At 37.3% G+C, this 14363-nt stretch overlaps 1 protein-coding gene across 3 annotated transcripts in view; it reads left to right on the top strand.

The window, feature by feature from the left end:
- Positions 1–14363, top strand: part of PDE4D (phosphodiesterase 4D) — a 1245242-nt gene that overhangs the window by 238482 nt on the left and 992397 nt on the right. For all 3 annotated transcript variants that reach the window (XM_033111247.1, XM_033111245.1, XM_033111246.1), the window contains one exon: positions 12029–12163. In XM_033111247.1, coding sequence (XP_032967138.1) covers positions 12122–12163 — 42 coding nt within the window. In that variant the 5' untranslated portion in view covers positions 12029–12121. The remainder of the gene's footprint in view (positions 1–12028; positions 12164–14363) is intronic.

The raw sequence follows: 14363 nt of genomic DNA, 5'->3' as shown, positions 1-14363 counted from the left end.
GAGGGTACTGAGTTCCTTTGTGTTAGGATAAAAGTTGTTCTCCTGAAGCCTCATTAGAACAACTTTCATACACCTGCCTTAAGTGACATCTGCAGGATGCTCTGCCAGCTGCCCTAGTCTCTTTTTAACTGGTTTATTTTTTCAACTTCTCGTTGTATCCCTTTTAGTCCAAATATAGTATTACTAGGTCTTAAAATAATTCAGTTGTAATTTTTTTTAAGAGAAGCTCTTCAAAGTGTAGATTTTACAGGAAAATAAAAAGCAAAATTCATTGCAAATTGATGAAGCAACTAAAGAACAAAGGGGTGTTGGTTTAAAATGGAACTTCTTAAAGGGCTTCGCTCATAATAACTTAGTAATGATAATTTTGCTTCCATAGCTCAGATTGAGAAAGCTATACCTAATAGAATTCAGGATCTGTGACATGGATATCTCTCTCTCTCCCTCTCTTTCTCTCTAGCTCCCTTTTTCTCTGTCTATATCTCTCTCATCTATCTCTCTGTCTATCTATCTATCTATCTATCTATCTATCTATCTATCTATCTATCTATCTATCTATCATCCATCCATTGATCATTTACATAGCATTTTTCTTGTTTTCACTACAGAGTTAGAATGGTTCTTGTTTTACAGTTGAAGTCATCTCCTGATGGAAAGTACTGACCATGATTTGTAATGCTTGATTTGTGGACTACACAGTTTGCGCATACATCCCACAGCCTTCAATGATAATGCCATTTAACACTTCTCAAATTTAAAAGTACTCAAATAGTAGACTTTAATCTGATATGGCGTGAAAAAGTATTGAAAAAGAAAAAAAAGCCTCAATGCTTCAGTGAACTCCCCTTTCTTTGTAGGTAGTGAGCTGCGTAAACCAGAGATTTTGTGGGGATTGTCTTGCCATCGTTTTGTTTTTCCTCATGATGACACACGGATTTTTGTCCTGAGGCGGTCAATGGATCTGTTATAACTTAGCTGGCGATGACACATCCCAGAGGCTCCTTCCTTTTAGCCTCAGGCTAACAGACTACGCACCATGCTGTCCTATGATTCACAGGATAAAACTGCTGTAGTCACCACCCACTGCCCAAGCCTGGAGGGCACTATAATGCAGCAGTGGGAGGACATAGTCAGGAAAGTCGCTGAAAAGAACCTTCTGTTGTAACTTTCCTCACTGAGGCAGGAAGCTAAAACCAGAGCAGGGTATTCTCAAGTGACAGACTTTACAATTGTGAGAAATGAAATGGAAAGTCCCTGGCCTTTCATTTAGGTGAAAAGCTGTATGTTAGAGAACTGCAATTGTTTCAGATGGGGGGAAAGGACACAAAGCAGGGAATCCTAGAAAGAAATGTAATTTATTTGTGGCTGAACAACTCAGCTGGACTATTTGAAGTACTAGTCAAGGTGAGTGTTGAAAGAAAGGGTATTTTGGCATTTCCATACCCTTAGCAGTGAAGAATTGAGCTACTTTGGGAACCAAATGATGTACCTTTGTTTTCCAAAAATGTCAATTATTTTATAAAGTTGTATTGACATCAGAAGTGCTGTGTTCTCTTATACGGTAGAAGTGTGATCACCTTCACATTGTTCATTCAACAAGCATTGACGGAATACTTTTTGGGTGTGAGTTCGGGCACCTCTTCTGCAGGGTCAGAGGTCTGACCAGAGTGCAAAAGGGATGAAAGGAAAGGCCAGTCCCTACTTTCATGTTCTGTGCCTTCTACTTGGGGAAAAACATCAATATATGAAGTGGCATTTGAGCAACTAAAAGCAAAGTGTTCGCAAGAGCAGAATAACTCAGAACAGGCTTAGAAGCCATTAGGTGTATGAATCACTTTCTGCCTCTTTTGGGTCCCACACCAGCTATTCTGAGCCTCTGTCAGAGCACTCAGTGTATTGTACTATTTGTCTTTCTCCCCCACTAGTTTGCAAACTCCTTGTAGAGAGAGATTTTATCATATTCATTTTTGCATCCCTGGACCCTAGCACAGTTCGTTGCTTATCACAAGCGCCTAGTAAATGTCTGGCGAACAAACTGCTGTTATCATTTTGGGGGAGGAGAAGGGAATAGAATGATGGTTTTGTATGGGTATAAACTACAAAAGAAAACACTTGATTCTTTTTAGTCTAGAGACAAAATGTTCTTTCCTTTGCATAATTCTAGTCAAGGGAAGCAGTTCAATTTGGCAGAATTCAGTAAAAATTTATTGAGTATATGTTATGTTGTCATTGTATATACTAACATAAAATGTTTTCTACCCTCAAGAGTCTTAGAGTCCAAGGTGGCAGTGAGACACAGAACATTTTAGTGTCATTTGACAAGTATACTGTTGGAGGCATTCAGAAAGCATTATGGAAGGACATTGGTTCAGGCTGGCAACGGGGGTGAGGCTGGGGATATTGGCAGACCAAGAAACTCAAGAGGAGATGACACCTCCTCTGAGTCTTGAACTACATGTAGCTAAATAAAGAAGGAAGGAAGTAGATATGGGGAAGATGAAAAGGAAAAAAAAAAAACTAAAACAAAACAAGAAGAAGGATGTGGAGGTGGGAAACAGCACGGAGTATGTGGGGAATTACAGTGGTTCAGTAAAACAAACGAGTGAAATGTGATATATGGAGGGACAGGTAGGTGACAAGGAGGTACCTATTAGGTACCTGTTAGTAGGTACCTGAAATAGTGTAGATAAAAGTCTGAAAGAGATTGGTGGTAGTAGACCTGCAAAGAGAGGATAGAGCTGAGAAATATATGCTAGGTACTTCAGCAGGTTATATTTATTGATTTAATGTGGATAATCAGGAAGTGGGAGAGACTAAGCATTTTGGATTGGGTGGAGGGTGAACTGAGAGAGAACTGAGAGAGAGTGGATAAGAGAAGGAACATATTTGGGAGTGAAGAAATAAAAAATTTTGAGTTCATATATAGACATGTTGTATTTGAGATGATTGTGGATTTTCTTAGTGGAAATGGCTGGTGCACTTTTGAATGTATAAATCTGAAGCTCAGGATAAGTCAAATATGAAATATACATTGTTAGCACCCACATATATGTTATTAGCATATATATGTCAAATCAAACAATGAAAACTAATGGAATGCCTGGGAATATAATGTAGAGCAGGGATTTTCAAGTGCCAATCAACAGGATGGTGGTCTCTAAACTTTGAGTATTATTTGGGGAATTGGTCAAAAGTAGATTCCTCTCTTCCTCTCCTGGAGATTCTGAATAATTAGTGGAGGGTAAGAATTCTGCCTTTTATAGAATTCCCTGGATAATTTTGATATGCAGTCATGTTTGGGAAGCAGTGAAAAGAGTAAGAGCAGTGGTGTTATTCATATTTAAGGGTTGAACAAAAGAAGACCCCAAGAAGTAGAAGTCAAGCAATCAGAACCATCAGAGAGTGAGATCAGAGAAGACAATGAAGGAGACTTTCTAGAAAAAACAACTAGGTCTAGTCATAAAATTTATAAAGTTTGTTAAATGTGACAGTATGGAGGTCTAGAATCTTTAGAAAGAAGTTGAAGTGCAGAAAGAGCAAAACTAGGTTGCAATGGAATGAGGGGTAGAGGGTCAGAGTAAGGAGGTGGAGTGAATTTAACAGACAGTTCTTTCAAAAAAATTGATTATGGAGTGAAATAATGATATTTGGAAGAAAGAATATAAGGTTAAAGAGGATTTTTTTTTTTAACAAGAAGAGAGACTTTTGAGACAATAATTAGAGTTTGAGGGAAGAAAGCCAGACAGAGTCAGAGCAGATAGGGTGAGGGAAGATAAGAGAGTAGGTAGAAGACACAACTGTACATGGAAGGAGAAGCACTTCATCTTCTCAGACAGGAGAATCTCCTTCATTCTCCCAAGGAGGTAGGACAAAAATAGGATGGGGTGAGACAGGAAGCTGAGGTGCACTTTGGGATAGAGTGCTGAGGAAGACCTTAAGAAGAGGCTTTAAACAGTTCAAAGGGTACAAAGCTTTTTGAAACTAAACCCAGATAAATAGGTCAATTGTTCATTTATAATTTTCTGTTGCAAATTGTGACAGACATTTCCTCCCCATTGTGTTTTTTCCAAGTTATAATACATATAAAAATATTTTATGGATTGAGCTCCTGTTTGTCCTACAAAACCCAAATTTCTTGTTTGCTGATTTAGTTCATTATCTGCATTTTCTGAGTTCCATGTGTTTTGCATTTCTGGAAACTAGCATAGGCGACCTCAATAACTGAATTTCTAGGTGAAGTAGACCCTTAAGATTTTCTTTGGATAATCACCACTGCTGGGGCAAAAACAAACAAGTGAATAAAAAACGCTCCAGAAAAACCAAGATCAACTGATACCTAAATGAAGGATGAAATAGCAGGGTCAGCAAGAGAGGACTTAGTTTTTGGCCATTCCTTTCCAGCTAAGCCTTTTCCTAGTCTATAGATACCCAAAAGGCAAAATCTAACATTATGTATGAAATAGCAAATTTGGACATTCAAAAACAAACAACTAAATGGACAACGCGGCTATCTCCTAGGACAATCCCATCAACAAATGGTTAGCACTTAATAGATACTTTGAGGTAGGAAGAGATGGTTATTGACTTGTTTTGTATTCACCCTAATACTTTCTTTTAATCTGATTTTTAAGTATTTCTTTACCTCAAATGTTGAGAATTTAAGAAGTCAAAGAATGTAGAAGAAAGAACACAACCATCTGTAATACTTGTACCTAAAACACAACTACTAATATTTTTCTATGTATCTTTCCAGTCTTTTCTCTGTGCATAACTTTTTAGAGGATCATACTGTTTATACAACTTTAATCCTGTTATTCATTTAACATTATAGCAGAAGCATTTTCTCATGTAATTAAAATGATGTGCAATATACATTTTTAATTGCATAGTACATCATGAAGCTTCTCATATTTTATTTAGCTAATCCTTCACTATTGTGCAGCCAATAGTTTCCAAATTTTCATTATTGTAAGTAGTATTGCTGACAACATCTTTGTATATAAAGCACTTTCCATATTTCAAGTTTTTTCCTCAATTACTATATAAGAACATATAACACCATTACAGTTCTGGTACCTATTACCAAATTGCTTTCCGCAGATTTATTTCATTATGAAGCCAGTAAACAATACATAAATTTGATGTCTCATCATATATGCACCATTATCAAATATTTTATTTCAAAAATCATTAACTTAACTAATTTGTAGGCAAGACAGAAAACTTTAGATTTTAATTTTCATTTCTTTGAAAATTTGAGATTTAATATTTTCTACATTTTGATATACGTTTACTTCTCATTTTATACTACCTATTAAAATGAACATTTTTTATGGGTTTATATGTCTATTTTATTTATTTATTTATTTATTTATTTATTTATTTATTTATTTATTTATGTTTTAATTTATTGGGGTGACAATTGTTAGTAAAATTACATAGATTTCAGGTGTACAATTCTGTATCACATCATCTATAAATTACATTGTGTGTTCACCACCCAGAATCAGTTCTCCTTCTATCACCATATATTTGAGCCCCCTTACCCTCATCTCCCACTATATTTCTATTTTAAAATATTTTTTATTAAGTGGTTGCTAAGTGTCCAGCACTATGTTAAGCACTGTGGAAACGGCAAAATAATGATAATGTATCACTCTCAACCTTATAAATTTGAGTTTTATAATTGTACAACCTGCAGTATGGAAAAGGCCTGAAAATGTACTTATTTAACCAACAGTTGAGGAAGCAAAGATTAAACCCATTATACAATTAGTGAAAGAACAGAAGGCAGTAGATGATTTTGGGGGGCAAGATAGCCTTTATTGTTGGAATTCAGAGAAAGTAGAAACCCATGGTCTTAGAACAGCAGGGGAAATTGTCATTAGAAGGAAGGACTTTTGCTGGACTTTGAAAAATAGGAAAGTTCAGAAAGATGGAGAATAGAAGAACATTTTAAGATTTAGGGATAGGAAGTAGAAGTGAACATGGTTCAGCTGTTGGAGGGAGTAGACCATTCAGACTAGGGTGGAGGTTTGGTGTTGGAGATGAGAGTGAGCTAAGGTCATATACAAGGCCTGACAATTAAGTTTGCGAACTTGTTGCAACGATGTTGCTCACCTTTTTGATATCAGAGGGATTATTCATTATGAATTTGTACCAACTGGACAAACAGTTAACCGAGTTTACTATTCAAAAGTGCTGAAAAGGCTGTGTGAAAAAGTTAGACGACCTGAACTTTTCGTCAACAATTCATGGCTCTTGCATCATGACAATGCACCAGCTCACACAGCACTGTCTGTGAGGGAGTTTTTAGCCAGTAAACAAATAACTGTATTGGAACACCCTCCCTACTCACCTGATCTGGCCCCCAATGACTTCTTTCTTTACCTGAAGCTAAAGGAAATATTGGAATAAAGATATTTTGATGACATTCAGGACATCAAGGGTAGGTAATATGACAAGAGCTCTGATGGTCATTCCAGAAGAAGAGTTCCAAAATTGCTTTGAAGGGTGGACTAGGTTCTGGTGTCGGTGCATAGCCTCCCAAGGGGAGCACTTCAAAGGTGACAGTAGTGACATTCAGCAATGAGGTATGTAGTACTTTTCTAGGATGAGTTCATAAACTTAATTGTCTGATCTTGTAAGCATGTAAGTCACAAAACACCTGCATCCACTGGTTGACACATCACTCTAGCCTCTGCAAGGCCCCTGCAGAGGTAGTTGAAGGGTCTCTCAAGAACATGAGCTGCAACCTGATTCTATAGGGCAATCCTTGTGGTTTAAGTAGGAAAAACTAAGTTGATGAGCTCTGCTGGGAACACTGAAAGGTACATGTAGATTGCCCTGTAGAGAACTATTGGGGAAATGAGTGAACAGGGCAATATCATCAGCTGGACAGAGCACTGGGCAGGAGGCTCAGTCTGAATCCTGTGTTTCCTGTCCCACGTAGCTCTGTGATCTTAGGAGGATTACTTATGTTCAGGTACTTCAGTTTCCTCACTTGTACCATGAGCTGTTTGTAGATCTCAGATCCAGCATGAGCTCAGATAAGGGACAGCCTTCACAGGGCACCCTGGAGAAAAGATGGAAGGTGTAAATAGCAGGAAATCTCTGTGCATCTTTAGATCTGGACCAAGAAGGAGACTTTTCTATTGAGTCACGCTTTAGAAGACATACAGAGATATCAGGGACCTCCGTCCTTTGTCTCGGCACAGATTTAGCAGAGGGACACTGAGGCAAATGTTCAATTTACTTGTCTTATGTGTGGGGAAGGCAAATTAACGGGCACTTCAGAGCCCATGACAATAATTCAAACTTTTCCATACAAAGTTTGTTTTTTATCCCCTCATATGCTTCTTTTCTTTTAACTTTTTGAATATTTAGTTTTTACGTGGCTGTCTCCTAATTTCTTGCCTACATGTGTTTTGGTGGATGATCCTTGATAAACTGAGTTTGTTCTTATTGCAGGTCTTTGGGTTTGTCTTTTATAGTGATCAGACTCCCTTTTTAATTATGTGTCTTATCTAGTTTTATTTATTTTTTAGATTAGAATCTAGCCAAGGAAAAAGACTGCTTATTTTGATTTCGCTTTGGTGTCTATTTTGTGCAGCGCTGGAAAGATGTAGCTTGATGAGGTAGAGAGACACCAAGTCGGAGGCAGATTGATTAGGCTTTGATCATTTGTAGGCATTGCACCCAAACAGTCCTTTCTTTGTGAATCTAGAGATGTTGGTGGTTATCTGAGCGATTAGCATAGTACCTGACACATATATGATGCTCAATACATTGTTTTAAATTAATGAGTAGAGCTGACTTTATCATTCAGCAGTTACTACATGCATTGGCACATTTGATATGTATAACATTAACCTACATTTGCAGGGAAATTTATAGTTTCCAGAAAACTTTCTGAGACATTATTTAATTAATCCCGGTAACAACCCTATGAGGTGGGTTGTAGAAATATGGCTATCTCCATTCTACACAGAAGCAAGCAACTGGCAGAGAAAAAAGAGAAGAGCTTTTCCTAATACCATACAGCTTGTGTATATGAAACAAGGATGAAAGTAGAACTTGTTTCTTCTGATGTCCGGTTCAGGGCTTTTCCACCATATAAATCCTTAATCCCTAGGAAAGCACTTGTCTTAGTTCCCTTATCCTTTCATCAAAGCAGCAAAACTTATTCAGGTGCTCCAACTCAGATTCTGTCTTTGAATGTTCCAGCACCATCTGTCTTACTTACCTTCTATGTTCATTTTTATTTCTAAAGTGTTCTCCCTGCTTTTTCTTCTTACCAATTAACTTTTGTGTGGAAATTCTTATAGTAACGAAGTTGCACATGTGCATGTTCTCTCACCTGGTCTTCTTTATAGTGCACCTGGAGGGAGAACATGTTTCTGTTGTCTCATAGCATTATCTTTGCTGAGGGGGGAATTTGCAGGAACTAATATAACTGCCTTCTTGAGAGTAAACCTTTTTTTTTTTTTTTTTTTAAATCAAACATTCTTTAGTTTTGGCACAGCTTTGATATTTGTAGAGGTTAGCACTTGATAATTAAAATGCGTTGGTTCATGACATTGGCAGGAAAGCAGGGTAGAAGGGTAGAGAAAAACATGGCCTTTGGAATGAAACAAATTGGGTTTGAGTCCTGGTTCTGCTCTTTACTGGGCAATTTGGAGCTGAGTTCCTTTGTGCAATGGGGATAATATATTAATAATATCTACCTCACAGGGCTATTAGGAGGACTAAGGATAAATGACAAATATTTTTCTTATTATGAAATGAGATAGCAAAAAAGTACAATCCTCTTCAGAGACCTCAGATCAGATTTGTGTGGCATATGACCATGTTCTCTCCAGCTCCACTCTCCTCCGTGCCCCACCCTAGAAGGCTTTCTGTCCTGGGAGGCTGACCAGTAAGGTGTTCAGCCTCTGGCTCTGTGGCATTTGGCAGTGCGGAAGCCCCTCAGGAAATCAGAGGGAGGCAGGAGAATGAGGTCACATTCACCAACTCATCTCCTTCCTTTCAAGGTCACCTGAGGCTGAGTCCAAGAGAATAACCTCCCTTTTCAAGGCAGTCTTCTCTATGCCTCTCTTCTCCTAAGTAATGGTGACCCATCCCTCTCCTTGTCCCGTTAGCTTGGGGGTGGTAAAGACTGCATTATTGCTAGCTCCAAGAACTGTGCCATCCTTTGTGGATTCCTCTACCCTACGCACATTGTCTTAAATAGTCTGTTTACTACACCCTTCTTTAATGACCCGAATGGGAGTGTGCTGTCTGTTTACTCCAGGGACCATAACTGATATAGTATTCATTAGTGCTAGTTGAAAGTATATTTGCCTAAGTGTGTTTTGTTTGAGGGAGTTTGGTGCTTTCAGGGGGAAAATAAGAATGGGTTGTTGTTGTTGCTTGGCATGTGATATTAAGAGAAGGAAAAGGTAATACTGAATGATGATGATGATGGGAGCCAAGCGTTCGCTTAGACCCTAATGTTTTATGTACATTAGCTAATTAAAACTCAACACACACATGAATTGTAGTATTTCTCTTGTAGATCTAGAAAAAGCTCAAAGTCGTTATATAACTTACGTAAAGCTACATAGCATGCCATTAAAAAGCTGAACTTCTAACCTATGCCTATTTGGTTCCAAGGTGCATGCTTTTTTTTATTGAGGCCACGTTGCCTCCTATGTACCATGTTTCCCCGAAAATAAGACCAGGTCTTATATTAATTCTTGCTCCAAAAGATGCACTAGGGCTTATGTTCAGGGGATGTCATCCTGAAAAATCATGCTAGGGCTTATTTTCCGGTTAGATCTTATTTTTGGGGAAACATGGTAGGCATACAGGGCCATCCATCAGCAGTCAGTTTTCAATTAAATCCATTTGCTTATTTCAATTTATACAGGTTTTAAATTCCTATAGGAAATTCTCTCTTAATGATGGTCTTTAAAATGATGTCAAAGCAAATTTCTTAAAAATCTAATTAATTCAGCAAAACTCATCAGGTCAAATCCACCATATTTGTCTGATTTTATTGATTTGTTAACTCAAAACCATGGAGTCACTAGCCTGCTACGGACAACTATTCCATGGTTGCCTCTAAGGGTACTCATTAAATACTGATGAATAATAAAATGTTTTGAATGAGTTTTTCTCTGATAATATGTAAGCTCCCTATAGCATTTAGCTGGATTTAATTTTCTCCTTAGGTATGAACTATTTAGTTCACCATTTATATTATTTCTGTCTACTTCTTAAATCGATCCGGGTGAATAACATAATTCCACATTTTCTGAGGATTAATAGAATTCTCAGCATTGTAACTCATTCAGTAAAGGTGACTCAATTCCTGTAGGTATACTAGCTGAGAACTTTGCATTTGTGGATCAATTCTTTTCTCTACCTCCCACTCCCTTATGAAAAGCCATACACACTCAAAGCAAACAAACAAAAAACCCAAACAAATAAAAAATAGCATATTTATCCTAGCAACTCATATTTGATTATGCGTATTTTTCTCTAACTTCCAGCGAGCATTTTCATCAACCCCAGAAGAATGTTTTCTCCCTCAATGTCCTTCGTGTCCCCAAGTTGCATATAGACATATTCTTAGCAATAATAAACACTGTTTCTCTGATTCTAGCTCCACCTTGCTGTTGTGGGGTCTCCGGCCTCTCTAAAAATATCTCCCTTTATTTTTATAAGTTTTGAGGGGTGACTCACAGGTGTTCAAAACAAGTCTTTGATCCTTGAGAGCGTGCCTTGGCGGGTTGCTGGAAAGCTTTGTGAGGTCCTTCTCCATTGGTGTGGGGGGCCATTGGGTCCTCCTGCCCCTGAGGGCTGGCCTCCTCCAGGGGCACCCACAGATGTTGTGCTCCATGGAGTCCTCCCTCTTTTTGTTTTGTATGCTTTTTTAAACTATCTGTAGTCACTTTGCTTTCTTTATTTTTTTTTGAATGTGTAATTCACACTATGCATTTTGACGTTTTTCAATAGTTTAGCAAAATAAACTCCTTCAGACCTTGCTACTGTTACTCTTTTCCCCAAACCTCAGACACAAGTCTTCTGAGAAGCTTAGATCAAATTCAAATGATAAGAATGTGTGCTATTGCTAAAATCGGTCTGCATCTACCACATCAGTCCACATCTACAACGTCAGCGTTTTTGTGTTTTGGTCAAACCTGTTTGCCTCATCCTGGTTCCCCTTAGAGTGGCTTCTTTCCTAAAAGGTACTTCAGCCCACATGTAAATATGCCCTATGAATATGTAGTCATGTCCAGATATAGCTGAATATCAGAACCAACACAATACAATAACTATGCTATTTGCTTTTTCTTCAAAACTTAAAACAGTCACCTTAGGGTTTAGTGCAAAAATGGTTAGTTCATGAGGCTGTTGTGTCATTCAAGTGGCAACTATTCTGGAATATTTGAAATAATAGTTATTGCTTGATTAGGTAAGTTGTTCCTCCCAACCTTTCAACCTCTTTGAGTCCAAAGGGTAGAGAACTCACTCAATTTCCTGAAAAGCCACTGGGATGAATTCAGTGTACTGTGGATTATTGCTAATAAAACATGAGGCCGTGATGTAGTGATCAGAGGGCTTTCAGATGTAGTTAAGCATTCTCCAGTGGTGGACCGAGCTACCCTAGTGACCCGTTAGTGGAAAATTGTGGGGTGCCTAGCTATACCAGCAAGCATCAGCACATACACAATTTAGTATACTTTTTTGTTACATACCTGTGACTTGAGGTTGTGGCCAACATACCTATTTTTTCAGCTACTAGAAATGTAGGCTTGCATATTTAATGGAAAACAGATGGTGCTTGACATCTTTAACTTACATTTAACAAAAGCTGTTTTGGAAATGTTGCTTGTGTGTCCTTTTATTGCTTTAAACACAAAACCATTTTAGCCTGTTCTGATGAATAATTTAAGAATTACTGTCCTAGTCTCATACAGCATTTTGAAGTGCACATGTTAATCATATACTCGATTAAACATTTCCTTGCCTTTCTTTTCAGAATGCCACTTGGCTTTTGAGTGGCTAATTGTTGCAGTGAGAGCAGTGACAGTGGAAACAACTATTGCCCATTTGAATTACTTAACACATCGCCATGAAAAGAAATACTTGTGATTTACTTTCTCGGAGCAAAAGCGTAAGTACCCTTTGTTTTCGTTTCTTTTAAAAAAATGGGTACACATAACTTTTTACTGTTTTCTTTGAATTTTCATACCGGGCTATCATAATCAGGCTTGTGGGAAACCGTTGGTTAACTTTCAGTTGTCTGATTGAACATGGCTTATTGACAAGTGAAGACTCGTTCGTCTTTGTGGCCTGGTTGACATTTGATGGGAATTCTCTTTCAGCCAGTTTATATACCTTACCATTCATTTGTATAAGCTTACTGGCATTATATGGCACACCGTGATTTTTGGATGCATGCAGAAATTATATAATTAAAAATTGAAATTAAAGAAATTTGTTTCTTATGTATCAAACTTTTTGGGCAAGTCCAAAAGTATAAATTGAACTTAATGTCACTAGGTACTTCAATCAATCACATTCTGAAAGCTCATTGTATACAGCGAATAATGCAAATACTTAATCAGTGGGGCATCACTTCCATGGGCTCTCTACCCTGGCATACGTCTTTAATCTCTCTCTTCCTTTAAAAAAAATTTAAGTGAAAACACCCTCATTGCCCTAATGGAGATTAAGCCTTATTTCCAATTACCTAGTGTTCTTAAGGTACCGAGTCAGTGATAATTTTTAGATTTCTACTAGCTAATGAAAGAAAGCCTAAGCAAATAGAGCAACTCAAAGAAAGCTATACAAGGCAGGGATGAAAGCAGACTGTTAATTTTCAGCAGACAAGCTCTAAGAACATATCACTTTGTTCATTTACCCAAGAGGAAAAAATGCATCCAAACAGATGTAGCTGTGACGTAGGAACATTCATTTGAAGTCATCAGAAAAACCACAAACGCAAACACATTTTTTTAGTATAGAAAAATGTGTGTTAAAACCAGTGATTCTATTGTGATGGCCCAAGGCCATATTTGATTCTGTCTATTGAATTATCATCCAGCATTTAAGGGTGAGTAATGCAGGAGTATGCGGAGAGGGAAGTTTAGTGTGCCCAAAATAGGGTTTCTTAGAAAAGGAGAATATACCAGAAGTGTGCCAGGTTTTTTGTCTGAGTACTGACTGTGTTTAATTACCAACCAAGGAAATTCAATAAACTCTGAGGGAATGTGCACATTCATTTGTCTTACTGGTTGGTGTTTGGTTGTATTTATTATTGCATAAAATAAAGAGCCATGGCTTGGAGCCTAGAATTTCTTGTATCACCATACAGTTGCTCATTGGAAAAGGAGGTGACCTGCATACAAATTACCAAACTGCAAACACATCTTTCTGTTACTGAGTTTTTCTTATTATCATTTAAATATAAAAGCAAACCATTCACTTAATGCTTTCTTCTTTTATTAAATTTCAGAGACTTGTGATAGGAAAAAAAATGTGTAAAGGCAAAAGGGAGAATAATTTAGATAACTAAAAGTATACGGTTAAAGATTTCCTTGTTCTTGGAGAAAAACATTCTAAAAGCAAATGATTAACTGAGCCATGTCTTTAAGAAACTGAGAGTACTTAATAATGCTAGGAGATTTCCTATTTATTCTGTGTATAAATATACTGCATATATTGCGTAATGGAAAAATTTTCATCATGGTAGAAAGGTTCACACGTCCAGATTAAGAGAACTTGAGTTGCCTACATTTGTCCATATGTAAACAGCAGAGTTCTCATTTCATTGCTTCTTAGCTTCTTGAAAATTCCCTGACATAAAGAAAGTGCTTCCACTTAAAAATGACTCTAAGTGGGAGATTACCATTTATCATAGAAAAGAGCCAGAGAATTTTTGCCTAGTTAGAAGCTGTCACTTTAGAGTTTAAAAGTTTATTTTGAACTGGTCTAAAAATGTCATCTCCCACCCCTAATCTTTTCCATTATAGAATCCAAAATTGTACACTTAGAAGTAGATGTTTTCTGTTTTTGATGAGGAAAGTTTGTAGAATTGATTTGATTTAGAATGTGAGAATGTTTTCTTTTTCTTTTTCTTTTTTTTTTTTAGCTTTATGACATTTGAAAATCCAAAGAGGATGTTCTAATTGTTAAAATGACCTCTGCCCTTCCCGCGTGTCTCTGTGTATCTTGTATCTGTCATTGCAAAAACTTAAGGCACGCAAAAGAGGAAATAAAAAGCCTGTCTTTGGACAGTCACCTTATTTATTTCTGAATACTTAAATCAGTGTTCATATTTTTCTCCTCACATTCAAGACCTGGTGCAGTAT

This window comes from Rhinolophus ferrumequinum, chromosome 7 (genome assembly GCF_004115265.2).
Source record: "Rhinolophus ferrumequinum isolate MPI-CBG mRhiFer1 chromosome 7, mRhiFer1_v1.p, whole genome shotgun sequence".
NCBI lineage: Eukaryota > Metazoa > Chordata > Mammalia > Chiroptera > Rhinolophidae > Rhinolophus > Rhinolophus ferrumequinum.
The sequence above is the reverse complement of the archived record's forward strand: the minus strand, read 5'-3'. Positions and strand labels throughout refer to the sequence as shown.